This window comes from Otolemur garnettii, unplaced genomic scaffold, assembly GCF_000181295.1.
Source record: "Otolemur garnettii isolate 467f Iridium unplaced genomic scaffold, OtoGar3 scaffold00234, whole genome shotgun sequence".
Classification (NCBI taxonomy): Eukaryota; Metazoa; Chordata; class Mammalia; order Primates; family Galagidae; genus Otolemur; species Otolemur garnettii.
The window spans coordinates 491,999-516,832 of record NW_003852629.1 but is presented as its reverse complement, the minus strand read 5'-3'; the positions used below and the strand labels follow the sequence as shown (position 1 = coordinate 516,832).

At 37.1% G+C, this 24,834-nt stretch overlaps 1 protein-coding gene across 1 annotated transcript in view; it reads right to left on the bottom strand.

Annotated features, from left to right (window-relative positions):
- Nucleotides 1-561: 561 nt before the first annotated feature.
- RAB2A (RAB2A, member RAS oncogene family) overlaps nucleotides 562-24,834 on the bottom strand; it is a 116,595-nt gene continuing 92,322 nt past the window's right edge. The window contains exons 7-8 of the mRNA XM_003802167.3: nucleotides 3,947-4,015; nucleotides 562-1,893 (exon numbers count right to left, since the gene is read on the bottom strand). Of these exons, the coding sequence (XP_003802215.1) occupies nucleotides 1,798-1,893; nucleotides 3,947-4,015 (165 nt within the window). The 3' untranslated portion in view covers nucleotides 562-1,797. The remainder of the gene's footprint in view (nucleotides 1,894-3,946; nucleotides 4,016-24,834) is intronic.

Genomic DNA, 24,834 nt, shown 5'->3' with positions numbered 1-24,834 from the left:
CTATGACATCATTTGATGACTTCCCACAAGAGTAACGTCAAAACTTTGACAGAGCACTGATGAATCTTCCAGAAAGACCTATAGAGAGCTGAAGTCAGTGAGTGAACTGAAAGTACAGTAGAACCTCCACAGTTTACCCCTTGCCTACACTGACCACTTCAAGTGGACCTGATTTTCAGACTGGACATGCATCACATGTCCGTATCAGTAGAGTAGGCCTAGGTTCCTTATGTTGATTAGTTGGTTACAGTTCCTTGGGTGGTCAACTCACACAGGTTCTACTGTTAGTTTCACATATTTGGATTTTCTTTATGTTTTCTTACAGGCATACATACATGTCTCTAAGCTATTTGAGGAGTATAAAATACTTGCTTACATTACCAACAGCAAAAAGAATTTCAACATAGTAAAAAAGTTTTATCACACTTTAGCAAAATGTTTTAAAAGGGTTAACTGTTACACATTCTGACCCTTTTAAAAAACATGCTTTAATACAAGTAAAAGTTGTAAACAGATTAGAAAATACACTAAAAAAAGAAATGGCCAAAATAAAAAAAAGAACACTTTTATACATAGGATTTTATTTTGCACTGCTTTAACAATTTCATTATAGACCAGGGAGGAAAAAGAAAAAAAGGATAAAACCACCACACTGAGTAAAATTACTAAAGCTTTTCTACTTTTTAACAGGATTTTCCATCTGGTAGATTTATTGTCATACCCCCTTCAAAACATACAAGATGCTTACCACATTTTAAAGATTATAGAGGTTGCCACTGAAAGAAAATTTTACACAGTCACTGTACATCAAGGTTGAAAAACTGTCCTGCATGAAAAATATACTGAGAAATCATGTGAATAAAAGAAAAAGAAAACATTATTGTGTTTAAGGAAAGATTAAAGTCCTCATAATGTGCCATCTAAATGTGGATACTCATTCTTCTTGGAGTCGCTAAGATGTAGGAATTTCTTGCTTCCGCCCTTTTCACTCATTATACTGTGTTTTTCCCAACAGTATCATTAAGGCAAACAAATCCTTTTCTGAAGAGGCCTTAAAGAAATTGTGGACAAATAGCAAACTTTTGGCATTAAAACAGGTTAATAACACATACAAAGCCTTTAGTAATGTACATTAAGCATATTTTTCTTGGACTAGTGACAAGAAAAGATGAACATGCTTGTTAACAATGTCAAAAAGTTTAAAATTCAGTGTCCAAGCAATTTCTAATAATGCTTCTGTAGCTTTAAGCTCTAAACAGTATAGAACTTATGCAAATGCATTAAAGAATTCAAGCTTGGCAAATTACACCCAAGCAGGTTATTAAACTATATATACAGAAAATAAATGATAAATACAGAATTAAAAGATTCCTTCTGCTTTTCTTTATAGCCTTGAAAATTGACAAACTTTCTGAGGACAGTTCTATAATAGTAAACATTAGGTAACCACAGGTGCTGGGAAACCTAACTACACAAACTGATTTGAAATACTCAAGATGACTTTGTAGTGTTTAATACAATCCAGCTCGTAGTTAAGGGCACAAGACAACATTTAACAAAAATAATCACATCCATTGACCTAGAAATCAAATGCAAATAGATATGAATACAATCTCCAAAATCTGTCTTTTAAGTGAACATTAACCATTTATTCAAAGTTATACAAGAATTTAAAGGATTAAAGTCTTCTGTGACATAAAGCCATTTCAAACAGTTTCATGTCTCAGCTGAGCAGGAAGAGAGAGGGTGAACGAGTAGGTGAGCAGGCCCCGTCTGGGCAGCCAGAGTAGCACAGACTCAACAGCAGCCTCCCCCGGCCTGCTGTCCTCCCTGATTGCATGCATGTGTCGCATTAGTAGCAGCATGCTGGGGGCCAATTTTAATGCCATTTGCCTGGAATAAAAGAGGACAGAATAATAAATATAACCGTATAACCAGGACCCCCTCAACAGTACAGTTTAATTAGATTTAAAAAAAAACCCCAAACAAAACTAATTTAACTTTTAATAATACAGTTTTACCAAACTGAGAAAAATATATGAAGTAGATTTTATCAATAATTAAGACACTATCTTTTAGGGGATGTTCCTTCCTTTAAGAAATAACCCTGTGGGAATGTTTCTGAAAATAATTCTTTATACCAGGTACTAGGTAACCAGAAATTAGATAATTCTGCTTCTCAGGGAATTCTCATAACAGAGAAATCATTTAAAACAACTATCACTTTCTGAATCCCTATAATGTGCACACTGTGAGGGTGTATAACACACCCCTGGGTGAGGGGCTCTTTTACAACTGCAACTTTACCCTGGAAGTGAGAACGATGTAATCTAAAAATGTGTACCCTCATATTAATTTGAAATTAAAATAAATAAATAAATAAATAAAACAACTATCACAAGTAATCTTTAAAAGACAAAAATATCCAAAGCCCATGCTGCTCTAATACAGTGTAAAATCTTTTCTCTCGATAGCATTTCTGTTCCATGTTGAATCAGCTGTAGAGGCTAAGGGCATATGAGTGTTCTGTGTCATCAATAATTTCTATGATCCCCAAAGACATGGCAGCTTGCCAAGAACCCACACACAGAGTAGTTCTTTCATTCATCAAACTCACACTTATGTCTTAACCTTCACTCCCTCAAGTGGATTTTACCTAAAAATACAACACTTTGAGAAAAGTAATACAGTAGCTTCAGAAATTAAGCTCTTAAGGAAACTTCACGTCACAGTAAATCTCAGATTTATAGTGCTTGGCAGTTGTTCTGCAACAGTAGTAGCCTTGGGGTTTCTGGCACTAGCTCAGTATTGACAGCAGCTGATGTGGTTTCTTTTCGCTCTTTTGACTCCTCTTTAATAAAAAGCATGCCCTATGGCTCATTGGTTTTGCCCCCTCTGGGCTGGTAGCAACTTCTTGAGGAATCAACCAGTCAGACTTGGCATTAGGCCAAATAAATGGCATGGCCTGTTAGCTCCTGACAGCACATTACAATCAAAGCTGCATAAGGCCCAGTAAAGCATTCAGCTACTATATGAAACCAGACAGAAACAGTGAACATGCCCTTTAAACAAAGGCCCAATTACTCTTCAATTTATATGGCATTAGTCTCTGAATGGTGTCACCTGTAAATTAACTCAAAAAGTACTACCATATAAGCCTAGAAGATAGGACTTAGAAACTGTTATCACTCAAAATTAAAAGGAGAAAATCAAGTACTTTTTGGAAACCTTAAGCAAATTGTTTTAGCAGAGACTACCTGAGATGAATAAAAGAAAGCCTCATTTATGTACAGGCCAAGAGACATATCTGCAGTGGCTTCTCTTAACACAAAGGTTTTCTAATTGCAACTGGTGGAGAAACCAGGCCTTTTCTTTTAGAAGCCAGAAGTCTTAATACAGAATGGCAAAAGAGCTTATATCCTCCAAAGCTTTACATTTTATCTTAAGTATGCTGACCCAACAGGCTCAAAGTAACTTTATAAAAAAGCCAGTGCCAAATGCTGATTATATATAGTAATTTAGCCTCCTGAAACCATGCTATGCTATATTGTGTATAATTTCCAAATTGAGTATTTCCTTCTTTTATACAGAGAGAGAGCATTTTGCATTAGTACATGCATTTACACATGAGAACATTAGTTCCCAAAGCAGATGACACCATATGGACATGTGGATAAAAGTGGATTTTCTTTTGTTTTGGATTTATATTATTTTACACTGCTTGCAATAAATGGATAGGGCCTCTTACTTTTACCCATTTCATAGAGATGTGTTACTAGATCATAAATATTATACTATATATACCAAGTTCTGTTATATGATTATAAACTAATGTTAACTGATTATTATGGATTCATTTTAAGAATTTAAAAAACATTGAGTTTTAATACTAATTAAAAAGTCAACGCTAAGTTATTATTAGCCATTAATATTTCTATGTATATACCTCATTATTAATGTCAAAGACTCCTTCTTGGATTTTTTCATAAATTTCTTTTGCTGTATTTATAAATGCCTGAAATACAAAGTAGAGAAAGAAGTTCATGTTATTTAGAATGACAGTAAAAAAAATTATATAAAAGCTCTATAGATTATAACATTCAATATAAAAAACAACTGATGCAATACATCCCGTTAACAGAGAACAAAATCTATCACATACATAATCACCTCAACAAATATGGAAAAAGCACCTGATGAAATACAACATTTCATGATAAAGACACTCAACGGAGTAGAAATAGAAGGAAAGTTCCCCAGCCTGATCTAAGAAAAACCACACCCACTGTCAAAAATCAATGGCGAAGACTAAGGTTAGGGCATATGTGAATGCTCATTAGCATTGTTAGCGACATTATGCACAATAGCCAGAAACTGCAAACATCACAAATGTTTATCAATGAATGGAACCCCAAATCTGGAATACTAATTAATAGAGTATTATTCAGCCATAAAAAGGAATGAAGTACTGATACATGATGTTACAATATGGATGAACCTTGAAAACATTATGCAAAGTGAGAGAACGAATGAAGGCTGACACAAAAGACTACCATACAGTACAGCTCCACTTTAGGAAAAGTCCAGAACAGGCAAATCCATAGAGACAAAGTAGATTATTCATTACTGGGGGTTAGGTGGAGGGGGAACATGGGGAGTGACTGCTAATGAGTATGAGATTCTGGGGTGATGAAAATGTTCTAGAATTAGATAGTGATGAATGGTTGCACAGTTTTGTGAATAAACTAAACACCACTGATTTGTACACTTATTTAAGAGTAAATGTTAAGGTATACAAATTATACCTCAAAAGAAAAAATCATGATGGAGGGCAAAAGGAATGTTATAATATGGAACAGCACATATGAACAAAACATGCCAACTACATAAACTGTTTAATTCTGTTAAAACTAGCTTTTGGAGGACACTGTCCCACATGGGGCCCATTATAATGTATTACTTAACATGTAGTTCAAGAGGGAAAGAACCAAAGCATGCTTATAATAAAGAGATAAAAGGTAGCTTGACTTTTTTGCCATGTTGAATTTTAACCCTTTTTCCATATAGGGTGAAACTACTAAACTGGCAAAAAATTAAGAGTTAGAATACTGTAGACCAAATTAAATGCCAAAACTTATCCACAAGTATTCTATATATGTGTAAAATATTAAGATATTTTATATAAATACTACCAATGTTACAAAAAGCATATGTAAACTCTTACAGTTTCTATTATCAGATTTAAGAGAACATAGATAACAGTACTAATATTATAAAAAAGGACATCTTCAATTAGCTTTTCATGAGACTTCATAAAAGAAAGCTATTCTCCACTAACACTGGTACAGATCTAATTCAAATTTTAAGAAGTAAATAGAATTCATGGAGAGAAACAAATCATACCTTTCCTCTTTTCTACACTGGAAACATTTGACTGCTGAACCTGCCATCAGAGCTTTTGTTTCCTAATTAACAGGACTGATATGTTTTCACCTTTAAAGGCCTTACAGCTCCCCAGAGTAATCAATCTACTGCAGCTCAATTACTGCACCAAGCACACACCAGTCAATGAAGGAGATTTGAATGTCTGCGGCAGGAGCACAGAGATATGAATATGCATAAACTCTAAGTGGCTGATCGAATCATCACAGAGGGTCATGAGAATATGCAGCAAAATAATGAGAAGAATTAATCACTGCAGATTCACAAGGCACTTAGGACTCGAGTGTGCTTTTCATGTGTGTGCTAGAGTTAAAATGAAAGAGACATTGGCGTTTGGCCAACTATGAATTGATTCACACTCTTCAAAATTGAAGTTATCCCTATAAATAAGGAAAAACTCAACTTTATTTCTAATAACATGTCAATTACTGTGATGGCTTTAGAAACCTGGCTAACTAAACACTGAAGTCAAGAGATAGATAAATTCACAAGGTCAGAATCCCTTCTAGGGTCATCCTTGAATGCACATTTCTGGAACTACAAGGTCCCATAAATGAATTACAACTTCATATAAATAAGCACTTGTGTATTAACAAAAGTTATTAAATTTACCAATTTATGTGAATAAACTGCCCTTTTGCCAATCTGTTAACAAATCATGTTAAAAACTGGCTTAAGAAAGCTATGCTATATAAAATTTCACAAGTCACTATTAATTTTATTACCTAATTAATACTTAACACCTTATGAAGCATCTTTAAGTATGGTTGTACCAGATGGACTTAAGATGTACAGTGATTTATATCCAAATGGCATGCAATTACTTTCATTACAGCTGAAATATAACAATGGTTATTTTTTTTCATTATAATTTCCATCCGTTGAAGTAGTTTTTGGACAATGCTACATTTACCTGATCACCCAACTCCTCATTAAAGACATTAAAATATTTTCTACCCCTCTGAGCATATTATAAAGGATATTATATAAATGGATTATTTTATATACTTCATAACAAAAAATATTTAATATTACTAAGTGATTAATGACTAATTTTAATGAGTCCTTCTAAGGACTTCTCTAGTTTGAAGCCCAAAATGAACAAATGTAGACATTAGTACACCTGTTTTCAAAGTGTGTGGCTATGGCTGGTCACAGTATCTCATGCCTATAATCCTAGCACTTTAGGAGGCCAAGGTAGGACTGCTGGAGGCCAGGAGTTTAAGACTAAGACAGAGAAGACTCTGTCTCTACTTAAAATAGAAAAATCAGCTGGGTGTCGTGGCATATGCCTGTAGTTTCAGCTACTTGGGAGGCTGAGGCAGGAGCACTGCACGAGCTCAGAAGTTTCAGGGTGCAGTGAACTGAAACTGTGATGCAGTAAACTACCCTAGGCAACAGAATAAGATCTTGTCTCAAAACACAAAACAAAAAACTGAACTCTAATAATTTCATTTGTTTCAATGATTTCATTGTTTGCATTATGAAATCAAGAAGACTAGGCAGACCCATGATTATGGAGTATGTAAATAGATTTCTCTGCAGCTGAATGACTCTGGTGACCTTCTTGCTTTTCCATGTGGCTAGTAACCCCTTCCAGTATCAGAGCCCTGCCTTGCTCTTCATTCTACCACTAGCACATCCCTTATCATCATGCTTGATTAATTGCCTTGTTCAGTCCTTTGCCTCAATTTTCTTCATTACCCATTAATTCTCTTGCCTTCTACCTCAGACACTAATCTTTCAAACCTTTGGCAGCAGTTATCTTAATGATACCGATAATACCTATTAACTTCAGGGAAATTTTCAGGGACTTCCATAGCACAAATTAAAAAAAAAAAAACATAACCTTAGAAAACTACAAATGTATTATAAATCAAATAAACATTGAACAAATACACATGCTGATATATCTTACTTATCATTGACATTTATCAAAGGGCATCTATTAAATTGCTACCACGTATTCAGAACTTTCCCACGTACACCATGGAAGAGACTAGAACCATCTGGGAAAACCTAAGCACAAGGGCTCAAATCTCTATTAAGGATGGAGGTAAAGAAATTGTCTGTGCTGATGAGAAGAATACAAGGGAGGACTGAGGCAGGTCTCGCTACGCCACAAACAATGTGCTAACACAACAGGGCCTTTACAACTGGTGAGGGAGAGAAAGGGAAGGCGAATATGGAATTCCATTCTATTTTTATTATGACTGAACAGTTTAAAGGCAAAATATTGAAAATAAAATCTATTTTTAACCAACATTTAAATTACTTCCTTACGTAACATACTGCCACCTGGTGGCAAGATAAAAATTAAGGCATCTGTTAAGTAAAACTTCAAAATAACAAATCAAATGAAGTATCCTGGATGGACATAGAGGGAAGTATCTTGTAAAATGATAACCAGTATCTACAAAGTACTTATTATGGGGCAGTCCCTATACTATGATTTACATTGTTTTTCCTTTTCTTTTATGGACTCTTGTGGTTTGGAAGGTTTAAATCATCTCTTAAAAGAAATTCAAAGTATATATAAAAATAGCAAATTTAATATTAATTTTCTTTTACCTGCTTTCAAGAAAATCTATGTTGGTGGAATGAAGTTATACCTTGGAATGGCTAAGGGCTCTAGAACCAGACTTTCTAGGTTCAAACCCTAGGGCCACCTCATTGTAGTTGTGTTGCTTTGCAGCCAGTATTTAATCTCCCTGCAAAATGGAATGGCATTTACATCATAGGGTTATTGAAAGGATTAACATTAAAAAGCACTGGGGGTGGCGCCTGTGGTTCACTGAGTAGGGCCCTGGTCCCATATACCGAGGGTGGTAGGTTCAAACCCAGCTCCGGCCAAACTGCAACAAAGAATAACTGGGCGCTGTGATGGGTGCCTGTAGTCCCAGCTATTCCAGAGGCTGAGGCAAGAGAACTGCCTAAGCCCAAGGGTTGGAGGTTGCTGTGAGCTGTGATGCCACGGCACTCTACCGAGGGTGACAAAGTAAGACTGTCTCTAAAAAAAAAAAAAAAAAAATTAAAAAGCACTGGAAACACTGGCTTACAGGTACTAAGTACTCAATATATGTCAGTGTTGTCACTGGTCACCGACATCTGAGTGCAATGCCATATGGGGAACAAAAGGAGCAGGAAGGGGTCTAAGTGCCGAATGTGAATGTGCCCTATGAACACTGCAGAGTGTAGCAGAGATCAGAGATCAATGTTCTTCATTTAGTCTGTCCGAATATCCTGATTAAATAAAATGAATAAGTTAACTGAATTAGCAACATACACTGTGTACAAGTAGCCCTAAAGAATAAAGCATATTATGCAAAGATGGGAATGTCCTGTGAAAAGAACAGTAGACTAGTTGGGGAAATCTAAGCATATGGCCTCAGATAATAGATCTAAGCTATGCCATGTGTAGTTAGGAGTTTAAATGAGAAAACCCTTCAAATTTTGTGACTTTACAATGCTCTGAATTCTATCTGACGAAAGTGGAAGAAAACTCATACATCATCCAACACACTGGCCTTCAGATCCTGTTTCAAGGCAATTCTGCAGGGGTTGTCTTTTGAGCACGAGGTAGGGTTTAAGGACAGCCCAGTAGGGGAAGACCTTCATCTGCTTTCTCCCCTCATTCTCCACAGTATCCCCAACTCTAAAGTAGAGCTGTTCCGTTAGTACTTCTCTCATACAGAGTTTCCTTGTGTTTCACTGGAAAACACAGGACCTTGCTGAACTTACTGATGTATAGTAGACATGACTGAGTGTTAGATGGAGAAATGACTTGCCTGGCATCACACACAATTACAGCAGAAGCAGGGTTACAATCTCACATTCTTCTCACCACACTTATTGCTCTTTTATTAGGGTCACTTACCTTTAATAGAGGTTTAAGGAATTTTCATTTATTTTATGTTATAGTTAAAAAATCAAACATAAAAAACACATCACATATCCTTTAAAAATCTTCGAACTACAGATTATTTCAGATTTCTGGGACTATTTTTTGTTGTTGTTGTTTAGCAGGTTTGGCGCTCTAACCATGGAGTATAGCCATCCACCTAACTATTTTTGGAAGTACGTGAAATTTATCATTATGTCTTTTGTTTCCTTTACAAAAATTAACATCACCAGTGAATGCTTATTAGGAAAAAATAAGGTTATCTAAATAAATCTTAATTTTAGCAGAAAAATTACGAGAAAAACTGGAACTATAGATTAGAAAGATTACAGTATTTAAGAATTTCCTATTCGTACTTGCCATCAAAGATAACACAAAAATATGTATAATTCCTTAGTAATTCAGTTTTTCTAGTCAATAAGCATGTACTGAGAGCTTGATTTGCACGAGGCACTGAGGACACTCAGGTAAATATGAGTATACATAAACCTCAAGGACGTGGTAGTACAGGACAGACATAAATCCCAAACACAGTAGGACAACCTCCAGGTGTTTTAGAGGGGAAAGGTGGCATGACCCTTTCTGAGGAAGAGGAACCCCTGACAGTGAAAGCGTGAAGGACAGGAAAGCTCCCATTCATTACTGGGAAAGTGGGAGGAGGAAAGAGCATTCTGGACAGGGGCAAAGAGATGTGGCCTTATAGGCATCAAGGAACTTTGAAAAAGTAGGAAGCAGGTGCGAGATAAAAATCAGAGGAGTCTAGAGGATGAATCATTAAGGGGGCGAGGCTGGCAACAGAGAGACCAGTAAGGCATCTAGAACAATCATCCAGAAAAAAATGAAGGCCCAACCAATTCAGATGGTGGCAACAAATAGGAGTTTCTAAATGATAAGAGTAAAATTGTAAGGTATTTAAGAATGACTCCCATTTTTGTGAGATGAAAGGGTATACCACGAATAATTAACTAATCAAAATTAAATCTTAATTTATAAATTATTTATAAATTAAATTAAAAAGGAAGAAAATCAGGTTTTGAGGAGAGAATGAAGTTTCTTTTAGATACAGGATTCTAATGCTATGTCGCACATGTAGGAGTCTTGGTAGCTGTGAGGTATATAACGGTATATGAATATACACCACAGACAGATGTGTGCACGTAAGTGTTAAGATACACACATATTAGCATGATCTTCTTAGGTAATGTTTAGTTATCCTGGAATAGGAGTATATAAAATGAACGTAACTCCCAAAATTGAGAGTTGGGTCATCTGAAATTCCCTACAGTGATGGCCAAATTAGAAGCAGAGAGGTTTAGTCAGCAATGTCTTCACAGATGTAGAGGGGAGTGGCAAATATTTATTAAACTAAGCTGTCCTCAAGGGATGCTGGAAGGCTGCTAAGGCCAGGTCAGACTTCTAGTAAAGTGTGGTATGCCTCAGCATTCATGGGCTTGATATTAGGAAGGGGACAAGAGAGCCTTCAGTTTACAACCACATTTCAGTAAGTACCTGTTCCACCACTTAAAACAAAGCCCAACACAAGTAAGATGACCTCTCAATGCAAATTAGGTCTACAGATTTCCAAGTCCTGGGACAGAACGTTAAGTATCAGTGAGGGGCCTTTTGAAACTGTTCTTCCTGGTTAGTAATGTATTTCTAAGTCATATATTTTCCAGACATAGAAATTCACCTATCCTGTCAAGTTTAGGTGGCTTGGCGGGTTACTGAAACATATTTTAGGGTTAGATGGCTGCATTTTCAGCTAATATCTTGCCTGTTTCTTTAGCACTTTAATAGCTACATCAGGAATTTTCAGCTCTGATTTTTCAAATAGTTTAGTTTAAGATAATTTTAATTACTAGATCTATGTCAGGATATTTATCAAAAGATTATGGTAGGTTAGGGAAAGGATGCCTTCCGAAAACCCTTATGATTTTTGCCTCAAAAATTTTTTGCTGTTTGTATTTTCTGGTTTCATCTGAATTTTCCATCTTAATTTTAATTAAAATTGATAAATATGGGGGGGAAAATTGTAGCTAAATGTACCTTTTTTTTTTTTTTAAAGACAGAGTCTCACTTTGTCACCCTTGGTAGAATGCCATAGGATCTCACAGCAACTTCACAGCTTCACAGCTCACAGCAACTTCAAGTGATCCTCTTGCTTTAGCCTCTCAAGTAGCTGGGACCACAGGTATCCACAATACTCAGCTATTTTTAGAGGCAGGTTCTTGCTGCTGTCCAGGCTGGTCTCCTGAGCTCAAGTAATCTGCCTGTCTTGGCCTCCCAGAGTGCTCAGATTATAGGCATGAGCTACCATGCCTGGCCTTAAATGTACCTTTATTCATAAAATATGCACTACAAAATTTCACTAAATATTACTTACATGTTGGCCGCCAATTTTACAAAGAGATACAAAGAGTACAGAGAAAAGAAAAGAGCCTATCAATTCTGAGTCATGTGTGTGCACACGCTAGCGGGTGGTATAGGGGACATAGAGAAGTGTCGTGGAAGGCTCTCTAGAGGTATCAAACTTGACCATATCCTTGAAGGCTCAGATCCGAAGGGTGGGCATTCTAAGTACAGAGCAAACTTTTTGGTGGAGGAAGGGAGAGAGCACTGTGAAGTTCATCAACTCTTAGTTTATAAGATGGAGTGCGTGTTAGGAGGGGTTAGAAATCAAAGGGCCTTGTTTGCCAAGCTAAGGAGTCTGATGCTGTAGTTGTGGGGAACTGCTGCATGGCTTAAATAAAACTGAAGAGTGACACGCATTTTTAGAAAGATCCCACAAACCAAGAGTTTGAAGACAGGAAGTCCAATTGGGAGACAAGTATGATAGTGGACGATTTGGAAATATAATTAATAGGTAGAAACAATACGTGAAAAGTGGTAACATTAATCAAATAAATCATTATGAAGGAGCAAAAGAAACACTATATAATACAGGACATAGAAGATTTGCAAACTGGAATAGAGAAGGCTATCAGTTCAGCCTGCATGTATTAAATAAACTACAAGGGTCTGAAGATCACTCATCAGAGCCATCTAGCGGCTGTCAGTGTGGAGCTACTTGAAGTCATGGGTTTAAGAGCCGTCTCAGAGTCACATAAGAGCTGGTAAGGGCAGCTGGGGAAGGCCAGTACAAAAAATGAGAAGAAATGGTGTCACGAAGCTAAGGAAGTTTACCCAAGAGTAGGCAAAAGTATCAGATATCCTCAAAGAACTGTTTAAGGTAAGAATATAAGCATTTGTTAGGTGTGCTTTTAGGAAGTCAAGGATGACCCCCTGCCCATGTGGAGGATGTCAGACTGTGAAATGAGGTGTGAAAAAGAACAAGGAAATGCAGATAGCTCTTTAGAGAAGCTGGAAGGAACATATCCAGGAGAAATGGAATGACAGGATTTCAGCTGTAAGGTGCTGAAACTTGATTATATGCTGGGAGCCAAGAACCCACAGAGAAGGAAAGGATGTAGAGAAGATCTGACAAGGTCTCTGAGGAGATGGGGGAAAGTGCACTCTGCCAGTCTCCTGTGAGGCAACAGAGCCAACTGCACCTGTCCACAGCCCTCTAGGGTACTCCAGCCTAGCACGGCTCCCCAGAGACTGATCCTAGCTACTAGGGTCAGCAGCAGCCATGCTAGTTACAAATACCTTGCAGGATACACCACAAACTTACTGAATCGGGTATTAAGCTGCATTTCAACAGGATTCTTAGGTGATTTATGTGCACATTAATGCTTGAGAAGCACTGCTCAAAAATACAACTGATTTGGAACAAAAATCTTATGAGACATTCTGAGCTTAAAAAAACAGTAGTCTCCAAGCCCCCACCACAACCTCTGTGTTACTATGAAGTTGAAGAGTATGCAAAATAACAGATCCCTCAGTTCATGGTATATTAACAGAAGCTATGAATCCTCTTACCAATTCCAATTTGGGGGCAATGGCTAAGTGATAATTGGAAAACTCTTGTGTTGAATAAAACTTAGCAATTTTTAAATAGTGGATTCTCAGAGATCAATACGCCATTATTGAATTCTGGTTTTCTAAAAGAGGGATACACTCCTGCTTCTCTTCACGTGCTCATGGCACCCTTGCAGAAGTGGTCATCTTAATGGAAGTCCCTCAAAGGAGGACAGACTAATCTTTAGTACTGCTATTTTCTATTGCATAGTATAACATGAAGAAGAAAGAAATGGGGAACCATAACACCTAGATTTGAGCCCTCTGTGGAAAACTGGGGTAATATACATGGAAGAACTTTGATAAAGCGCCCTATGAATATCCAACTGCATCATTATTATAAAATATGTAGAGCATCCAAATACTATGTTAAAAGTCAGTAACAATAACTGAAATGCAAAAAAGGAGTTTTGGTTTCCTGTTGCTATGGGAATACCATATAGACATGAATAACTTTTGGTTGAAATTGGCTTTTTTATTTCATTGACATTTAGATCAACTGGGGAGGAGGTAATTCTACTCTTATTTATGGATGTACTTCCTCAGTGAATAACCAAAGGCAAGCGTCCTCAAACTACAGCCCATGGGCCACATGCAGCCCGCCTAGGACATTTATCTGGCCCACTGGGAGCTTCTGCCGCTGCTGTCTGTCCTGCTTAGCAGCCGACTCATGCCGGGGCCTGCAGTCTGGCCCTCCAACAGTCTGAAGGACAGTGAATTGGCCTCCTGTTTAAAAAGTTTGAGGACACCTGACCAAAGGGATAAGTGATAACAGCACGTTTGTAGCCATCCCAAGTTGTATAAAACAAATTCAACTACATTTTGTAGGAGCAATAAATTCATTTATTATAAGTTGGAAATTCTAACTTATAATTTGGAAAGAAATATACTTAAATTTAATGCTTGAGTACTGTAACTGTAGTAGGTTTGCTAATAGAGAGGTTTCATATGGCAAATGCCATCTATGTTTGTGTGTATACAGTAAATGTTTACGTGTATACATATCAGTGTTATTATTAATATAACATCTGATTTTCTGTGTGTGTATGCATATGATTTTGTCTTGATAAATTCTTACCTCTGTTAACTAGTATCTAGTCTGCCTAAGGCAGACTAAAAAGGTATCATTTTGTTTTTACGGTTTTTAGAAATTAACTTGAAAGTACTGTCTTGGACATTTTAAATGTAAGAGCCTAATTCAAGATGGGCAGTATCAAACCAGGTAAGAGCAAAACAGGTGGCACATCAGAAGGCCACAGTTAAGGGAAAATTCAAGATATTACAAGTAGAACACTGCTGACTAATGATGCTGGTGGGTGCCTGAACAGGAAAGGAGGACAAGGAGGTCAGTATAGTTCAGAAGACGATGAACTCAGATCCAGGTATTAACATTATCAGCACAGATGCTGAAATTGGTGAGGGTACTCATTTTAAGATTCATAGGTCAGAGACAGCCCATAAAATAGAAGGGATGTCACCTCCTAACAGTGTTTTCCTGTCTTTACTCCCTCCCCCTCAGGCCATCATTGAAATAAAGCACTTTTCATGTTAAATCATAGCACCATCTCTTACTAAATAAATAAAGAGGATTCATCTGTTATAGTGAGTTGCTGGTGCTTCACGTCCTTGAATTTAACTGCGTTCTATTATTCTAACTCAGTGTTTCCCAACCTGAATACTACTGACATTTTGGACCAGATCACTCTTTGCAGAGGGGAGCTCTCCTGTGCATCTCCCCCTAATGCTGCTTTGTCCTTTTTCTTCCCCTCAAGAGATCCTCCTTGGGTGAAATCATTAAGCTGATTAACAGTAAACAGTAAACCTACTGCTAGCAAAAACAGCTAAGGCCAGAATAATCGTATCATTATCTTAATGTTGTAAAGTATCCAATCCCTTACACGGAAATATAAAAGTTACACTTCATGGCCTCTACTTGTATTACAGTAACTGGACCTTGTTTAAAATGTATAAATAGACTATAGCACAACATCAAAAAGAAACAGGTTCAGTTCTAAACACCATTAATGTACCACTTAGATTAAACCTTAATGAATAATCATGCGGTCTTAAATTTCTAAAAAGAACCCAAAGAACCCATTGTCAGATGGTCTAATTAATGTAAGACATTCTATCTTTTAACATAATCATCTTTTTAAAAAGTTACTTTTATTTACATAGGTAGTAGAACATCCATAATGGACCACCTCCCTAAGTTGACTGGACATGTAACCACATGTACATATCAGGATAGTAGGCCTAGTTCCTTATTTTGACCACCTCTGTATGTTGACCAGTTTGTTACAGTCCCTTGGGTGGTCAAGTTACAGAATTTCTACTATATATATTTTTAGAGACAGGGTCTAGCTCTAGACCCAGGCTAGACTGCAGTGGCATCATAATAGCTGATAGTAGCCTCCCTCAAACTGCTGGACTCAAGTGATCCTCCCAAGTAGCTGGGATTACAGATATGAGCCACCATGCCTGACCAACATAATTTTTTTTTTTTTCCTGAGACAGAGTCTCAATATGTCATCCTTGGTAAGGTGCTGTGGCATCACAGCTCATAGCAATCTCAAACTCTTGGGCTCAAGCGATTCTCTTGCCTCAGCCTCCCAAGTAGCTGGGACTACAGGCACCCACCACAATGCCCGACTATTTTTTGTTGCAGTTGTCTTTGTTGGTTAGCTGGCCCAGGCTGGGTTCAGGGCTGGTTTCAAACCTGCCATCTTCGGTGTACATCGCGCCATAACCACTGTGCTACGGGCACCAAGCCACAATAATCTTTAAATTATATTTTAAAATGTCTTTCATGGCAGACATGGTAGATCACGTCTGTATTCCCAGCACTGTGGGAGGCTGAGGCAGGAGAATTGCTTGAGCTCAGGAATCTGAGACTTGACTGAGCAAGAGTGAGTCCCCGAGTCCTAAAAAAATGAAAAACCCAGCCACAGTGAGCGCCTGTAATCCCAGTGGCTTCCAGACGCTGAGACAGCAGGATGCCTACAGCCTGAGTCTGAGGTTGCAGTTAGCTATGATGGCCACTGCACTCTGCTCAGGGCATAGGGCTGGACTCTGTGTCAACAATAACAACACTAAAAAAAAGTCTTTTAATTGAGTTCTTTTAATACACAGGTACATTAAAACTTCTCTACACAAGGGAGCCAATAATCCGGTAGGAACCGAATCCTCAATAGATTATAAAAAAAAGAGGATGATGACCTCTTGTTACCCAAATACCTACCACCACTGTTACTAGGATGCATCATTAGAATACCTGCCTTACTCTTTTATCCCCTCATATGACCAGCTCTTACAGAGAACAGTCCTCCAAGTTTAAACAGCAAGCCGGGAACAGATTCCTGTTTTAGACCCGTGGCCTGTTTCTACCCACCAAGCCTTTCCTGTGAAGCTTTGCTATCCTTCCTAAGGGACAATGGGACGGCCCACTTAGGCAAATCTCAGCAGTCTTGGGAAAGCATAAACACAGAACACATTTCTCAATTATTACTGTAACCACTATTTTCTCTAAGTTTAAGTCCAAGAACAATCTGATAAGGAATCTATGGACTTGCATGCCTAACATTTATTCCTTGGACCTAACTGTGAGAGGTTAACTCTTGCTTAAATCTCTGAGGTAATATATTGTAATTCTTTCAGCTGCCTAGTTTGGTCTTGGTTCTCCTGCCATAGGAAATGATGTTGAACGCCCATCGCAAGGCAGATGTCAAAGAAGTGTTGACTCAGTTCTCTTTCTTCTCACTTTTCTAAAAAGAAAGAACACCTGTCCTTAGTCTTCCCTGAACCCAGAGAAAGAAAACTAAATATGTGCTTTCCAACATTAATTGCTGGAAGAAATAAAAAGACTTGATATGAAGCATCATTAAAGAATTACTGCTAACTTTGTCAGGTGTGATAATGGCACCATGATTATGTATTTTAAATTTATTCATTTGTATTAATATGAACATTCATAACAGCATATTCTTAACAGTCAAAGAGTGGAAACTACTAAACTGAGGTAGTATATTCATACAGAGGAAAATTTTTCAGCTATGAAAAGGAGTACTACTCTAGTAGGATTAGGTCCACAGAAAAGAAATATATGTAATGTACATAATAAAAGCTACAATATTTGAACCTAGAAAACATGCTAAGTGAAAAAAGCCAAGCACAAAAGGCCACATATTGTATAGTTCAATTAGATAGAGTGTCCAGAATCGGCAAACACATACAGACAAAAAGTATAACAGAAAGTAGATTAGTTGTTGCCAGGGGCTAGGTGGGAATAGAAATGGGAATTATTTGGAGAGTGATGAAAACATTCTGGCATTATATAATGGTGATGGTTGCACCTTAACCACTGAACCAACCACTTTGGTTTTAACCAACCAAAACCAATGAAAGGCATACTATAACAGGGTACATTTTATGGTATGTGAATTATATTTCAAATTTTTTTTTTTTTTTGAGACAGAGCCTCAAGCTATCCCCCTGGGTAGAGTGCCATGGCATCACAGCTCACAGCAACCTCCAACTCCTGGGCTCAAGCAAGTCTCCTGCCTCTGCCTCTCAAGTAGCTGGGACTACAGGCGCCCGCCACAATGCCTGGCCATTTTTTGGTTGCAGCCATCATTGTTGTTTGGCGGGCCTGGGCTGGGGATTTTAACCCGCCACTTTAGGTGTATGTGGCTGGCACCTTAGCCGCTTGAGCCACAGGCGCCAAGCCTATTTCAATTTTTAAAGTATATAAAGGATCTCTCTAGGCAGTTTTGTCTCTATCTCTTTTGTTCATCATTGTAACTAAATGAAGTGATGATCCTTTCCAAATTTATGTGATCTGTTTTATGATTTACTGAGAAATTATCCATTCACATTAGTCATGTTAAATTGTTTTCAGGGAAGAAAATGATTTGGCAAATAATATACTGGCATAAATTTACTCAATGCTAATGTTAATTCTATTTGTCAACCTGATAGGGCCACAGGATGCCTAGATAACTGATAAAACATCATTTCTGGGTATGTCTGGGAGAGCTTAGCATTTGAATTGTAGACTGAGTAAAGCAGAGGGTCATCCCTAATGTGGGCAGGCCTCATCTAATTTATTGAGGGCCTGAAAAGAACAAAGTTTTACCCCCAATTTTTCCTTGCCTCTTTTGCCCTAAAGTTACATTATGACCTGCTGCCACCTCAGAGAGCTTCCCATTTTTTTCAGAGCTCATTCATGAAATAACAGGTATCATTACCCTAATCTACTGCATAGCCACACTAGCTCTCAAGAATTTATAATCTAGTGAAAGGTGACTTGTTAGGCAGGTTTTCCATATACCTCTAGGAAAAGATTAAGTTATAGCTCATGTGACCATAAAGACTGGGAAGTCTGCAAGCTGGAAACCCAGGGAAGCCACTGATATAATTTGAAGGCCTTGAGTGTAGGAGAGCCAGTGGTATGGAATCCAGTCTGGATCTAAAGGCCTAAGAACCAGGAATACCAAGAGCAGAAGAGTGATATCCTAGCTAATTAAAAAAAAGGGTTTTGGTAGAGATGGGGGGTCTCACTGTATTGACGAGTCTGGTCTCAAACTTCTGGCTTTAAGTGATCCTCCTGTTTTGGCCTCCAAAAGTGATGGAATTAGAAGAGGCATGAGCGCCAACACCTGGCCACATATTGTCTTTTTCATAGCTATATCCATTTCCCTCTCATTCTGACACCCTTTCTAACTGGCTCCAAAAACTAATCTGTTCTCCATGTCTCTAATTTTGTCATTTCAAGATGGAATCATACACTATGCAACCATTTGGGACTGCCTTTATTCACTAAATATAATTCTCTGGTGATTTATCAGGTTGCTACATGTATCACTTTTTTAAAAAAAAATTTCAGATTAGTATGAAGATACAATTAAGTTACACTGTTTGCATTTGTTAGTTAGGGTCCAAATTGTATTTGTCCCCATATCCAGGAGGTGTCCATATACCCTTATATTGCGTTTGTTAGGTAAGAGCACGCCAAGAACATACCACATATTAACCACTCAATCATTGAAGTGTCCTTCAACCCAGTGTCTCTAGTTTACTTCTAGTTTTTGGCTATTATAAATAAAACTATTGGCTGGTTGCACTGGCTCATGCCTGTAATCCTAGCACTCTCTGAGGCTAAGGCAGGAGGATTGCTTGAGCTCAGGAGTTCAAGACCAGCCTGGGTAAGAGTGAGACTTTGTCTCTACTAAAAGAATTTGAAAGATTAGCAGACATCATGGTGGGTGCCTGTAGGTTCAGCTACTTGGGAGGCTACTGCAGGAAGATTGCTTCAACCCAGGAATTTGAAGTTGCTGTGACCAAGGCTGACACCATAGCACTTCTACCTGGGCAACATAGTGAGACACTGTCTCCAAAAAAATGAATCAACAAACAAACAAACAAAAACAAAAACCCTTGCTATGATCATTTGTGTACAGGCTTTTGTATGAGCGTAAGCCTTCATTTCTCTGGGATTCATGTCCAGAGGTGCAATTTGCTACGTTGTCTTGTTAGTAGCAAGTTTAGTGTTTAAAAAAACCTGTCAAACTATTTTCCAGAGTGGCTGTGTCACTCTATATTCCCACCAGGAATGTATGAATGATTTAGTTTCTCCACATCCTCATCAGCATTGGCATTAATTACTACTTCTTATTTTAGCCATTCTGACAGTACATAGGGCTATCTCGTTGATGGTTTAATTTGTACTTCCCAAATGGCTAAAGACGCTGAGTATCTTCTCAACTGCTTACTTGCTACTTGCGTAGCCTCTTCAATGAAATACGTGTTCATGTCTTTGGCTCATTTTCTAACTGGATTGGTTTTTTACTATTTAGTTTTGAGAGTGTTTATATCAGAGATATCAGTCTTTTGCTATGTATTTGGTTTGCAAATATTTTCTCTGTTAGTAGCTATGTCTTTTTATGTACTTAATAGGGTTTTCACAGGTTAAAACTTTTTGAATACTAATTTACCAATTTTTCCATGAATTATTCCTTTAGTGTTAAGGATGACTAGGCCTGGGTATTAAAGATTTTTCTCCTGCTTTTTCCGTAAAACATAAATAGTTCAATGTTTTACATTAAACATTATAATCCACTTCAAGTTAGTTTTTACGTAAGGTATGAGACTTAGGATGACATTCCTTTTTTTGCCTATGGAGTTCTAATTGCTAGAACATCATTTGTTGAAAGCCTATCTTCTACTGAATTACTGTTACATCTTTATTAAAAATTAGTTGCACAGTCTCGGTGTAGTGGTTCACGTCTGTAACCTTAGTATTCTGGGAGGCCAAGACAGAAGAATGGCGCAAGCTCAGGACTCTTGAGGCCAGCCTGAGCAAAGGTGAGACCCTGCCTCTACTAAAAATAGAAAAAAATTAGCCAGGCATTGCAGCAGGTGCCTGCAGTCCCAGCTACTCAGGAGGCTGTGGCAGGAGGATTGCCTGAACCCAGGAGTTTGAGGTTGCTGTGAGTTAGGCTGAAGCCACCTCACTCTAGGCAACAGAGTGAGATTTGCAAAAAAAAAAAAAAAAGTTGTATATATTTAAGTGTAATTCTGGGCTATTTAGTCTATCCTCCTGTTTACTGTATGTGTCTTACCCCTTCACCAATATCACACTGTCTTGATGACTAGCTATGTAAAACTTGAAATCAAGTAGAGTGATTCATCATTTTATTCTCCTTTTTCTAAATTGTTTTTGCTACTCTGGTTCCTTTGCCTTTCCATGTATGTTTTATAATAATGTTGTCTATATCTACAAAAAATCTTACTGGAAATTCTGGTAGAAATAGTGTTAAACCTTTATATTGTTTTGTAAAATCACATCTTAATAGGGTTGAGTATTCCAAACAATAAGGCTAGTGTACCCTCTCCATTTATTTAACTCCCTTTACTTCTTTCATCAGGGTTTTGTAGTTTTTAGCATATATATCCCATGCACGTTGTGTTCACATTTACACCTAAGTATTTCACTTTATTTTTGTGTGATTGTATTTTAAGTTTTGATGTTCACGTTTTCACTGCTAGCATCTAGAAATATAATTGCTTTTTGTATGTTTATCTTGTATTCTACAATCCCACTGAACTCGCTTGTTAGTTCTAGTTTATTTCCTTCCATAACTATGAACAGTTTGATTTCTTCCTGAACTGTATGCCTTTTATTTCTTTTTCGGGTGAACTTCTATCAATACTTTAAGTAATGGGGAGAATAGATATCCCTGCCTTGTTCCCTAATCTAAGGGATGAAGCATTTAGCCTTTTGCCTTTAAGAATAACATTAGCTATGGGATTGTTTTTATGCATGCTCTTTAATAATTTGAGAAAATCCTTCTTTAATTCCTATTATTCTACAAGTATATATACGTTGAGTTTTATTAAATGCTTTTTGTGCATTGACTTCTATAATCATGTGGTTTTTCTTCCTTACCCTATTAAAATGGTGGATCATACTAACTGGTTTTTGAATACCAAACAAGCCTTGCATTCCTGGAATAATCTCAATTTGGTAATAATGTACATATTCTATACATGTACATGTATATATGATTTTGTACATTTAAAAAATTCTATTTGCTGGTATTGTGCTGGGAGTTTTGCTTACATATCCATAAAAACTATCAGTTTGCATGTTGGTTTTCATGGCAGTTTCATAAAATAAATAGTTGTATCTCTTCTATTTTCTAGAAAAGAAAGTCTAGAATTGGTGTTTACTCCTTTTAAATGTCTGATAGGTCAGGAGTGGTGGATCACACCTGTAATACCAGCACTTTGGGAAGCTGAGGTAGGAGGATCATTTGAAGCCAAGAGTTTGAGATCAGCCTAGGCAATAGTGAGATTCCATCTCTACAAAAAAATTAGTCAGGTGTGGAGGCATGTGCCTGTAGTGTCAGCTACTCAGGGGACTGAAACAAAAAGATGACTTAAGCCCAGAGAGACTGCAGTGAACTATATAATCAAGTGACTGTATTCTACCTTTGGTGACCGAGTGAGACACTATCTCTAAAACAAACATTTGGTAGAATTCTCTAGTGAAAGCATCTAAACCTAGAGGTTTCATTTTTGAGGAATTTTAAAATTATGAATTCCACTTCCTCAACTGTTTATAGGGCTATTCAAGGACAACTGTTTCAGTTGTGGTAATTTGTGTTTTTTGAGAAACTGATCTATTTCATGTAAAGTGCCATATTTATGTGAGTAGAACTTTTATGTCTGCAAGTTCTGTATTGCCATCTTGTTTTATCAGTGATATCAGTAACCTGTACCTTCTCTTTGTCAGTCTTGCTAAAGGTTTGCCAATTTTACTGATATTTAAAAAAAAAATCCAGCTCTTTGTTTCACTGATTTCTGTTTCCAATTTCACTGATTTCTTCTTTAATTATTTCCTTTCTTTTATTTGCTTTCACAGTTTACTTTTCTTTTTGTGGTTTATTTTGCTTTGGATTCTTAAGATAGGAGTTAAAATTATTAACTTGAGACTTCCTCTTTTCTGCTATGTACATTTAATGCCATAAATCTCCCTCTTGCAACAGTTTCACCTGTTTTTCACAACTTGATATGCTGTATATTCATTTAGTCTAATGTATTTTTGTATTTCTCCTGAAATTTCCTCTTTGAGATCAGAAGTATACTGTCCAGTTTCCAAGTGTCTGTAGATTTTAAGTTAATTGTCATTGCTTTCTACATTAATTCTACTGATTGGATGATAGTCTATGAATTCAATCTTTTAGATCTACTGAGGTTTTCTTTGTGGTTCAGACTGTGGTTTATCTTGATATATATTCTGTGGGCACCTAAGGGACGCTGAAGTCTCCATCCATAATTATGGATTTTTCTATTTTGTCTCTCAGTGTCATCAGTTTTTGCTTTACATTACCTCATAGTTCTGTATCTGATACATACACATTTAGGACTGTTACATATTTTCAGTGGACTGACTCTTTTATCATTATGCAATGTTCCATGTATCTCTGATAAAATTTTGCTCTTAAGTCTACTTTATCTTATATTAATATAGCCACTCCTGCTTTCTTTTGATTAATGCTTATATGATCTATCTTTTCCCATCTTATTTTCAACACAACTGTTATATTTGAAGTGAATTTTCTGTAGACATTATATAGACAAGTCATGGTTTTTAATTCTGCCAATCGTATATTTGACTGGCTTATTCATATATGCAATTATTGATGTATGAGGGCTTAAACCCGCCATTTTACTTTGTCTTCTGTTTTTCATTTTCTTTTTCCTGCTTCCTGTGGGTTAACTGAACAATTTTTTAGAGTTTGAAAAATTGATTTTTTTTTTTGCAGTTTTTGGCAGGGGCTGGGTTTGAACCCACCACTTCTGGTATATGGTACCAGTGCCCTACCCCTTGAGCCATAGGCGCCGCCCAAAAAATTGATTTTTTAAAAAAAAATGTATTTCTTGCATAACTTTTTGACTAGCAGATTTATTATAGTCTACTAATGCTGTCATTGTACAAAATCAAGCAAAATGCAGAAACTCAATTTTCCTTGACAGGATTTTGGGCTGACGTTCTTTAGTTTCAGCTCTTGAAAAATCTTCTGTCATTTCCTCTGGACTCCGTGGTTTCTGATGAGAAATCTGCTGCTATTAGTTTTCCTCTATAGGTGGGGTGTTGTTTCTTACTGCTTTGAAGATGTTCCTTTGTCTTTCAGTCTCAGAGATTTGACTATATAGAGTCAACTATATATATCTTGTTGATTTGAATGGGTTTATTCTGTTTGTGGTTGGCTTAACCTCTCAAATCTGCATATTTATGTCCTTTGCCATATTTGGAAAGTTTCCAGTTTTTTTACAGCCACCTCTTTCTCCTCACGTCACAGGATTTATGACACACATGACAGTTTTTGTCATGTAGTCCCAAAGGTTCCTGAGACATTGCTCATTTGTTTCTTCTGGTCTATTTTTTCCCCTCTGGAGGTCATACTTGGTAGTTTCTATTGTTCTATCATCCAGTTCACCATTTTTTTTCTCTATCTCCTCCATTCTGCTGTTAAGACCATCCACCGAATTTGGTTCTTTTCATCTTTTATTTCTTCTGCTGAAACTTTCTATTTGTTTGCTAAAACTATTTTTCTTTTTCCTTTTTTTTTTTGAGACAGAGTCTTACTCTGTCACCTGTGGCAGATCTAGAGAGTCATAACACAGTATCCAGAATGCCCAGACTTCAATAGAAAATTACTTATCATACCTAGAACCAGGAAGATCTTAAATTGAATGAAAAAAAAAAGATAATGCTAACAGTGCTAACATCTCACAGAGATGTTAAGATTATCTGACAAAGATTTTACAGCAGCCATCATAAAAATGCCTCAGCAAACAATTAGGAACATACTTAAAAATGAAAAGTAGGCTCAGTGCCTGTAGCTCAGTGATTAGGGCACTAGCCACATGCACCGGGGTTGGCAGATACAAACCTGGCCCAGGGTCTGCTAAACAACAATGAAAACAACAACAAATAACTGGGCATTGTGGTAGGCGCCTGTAGT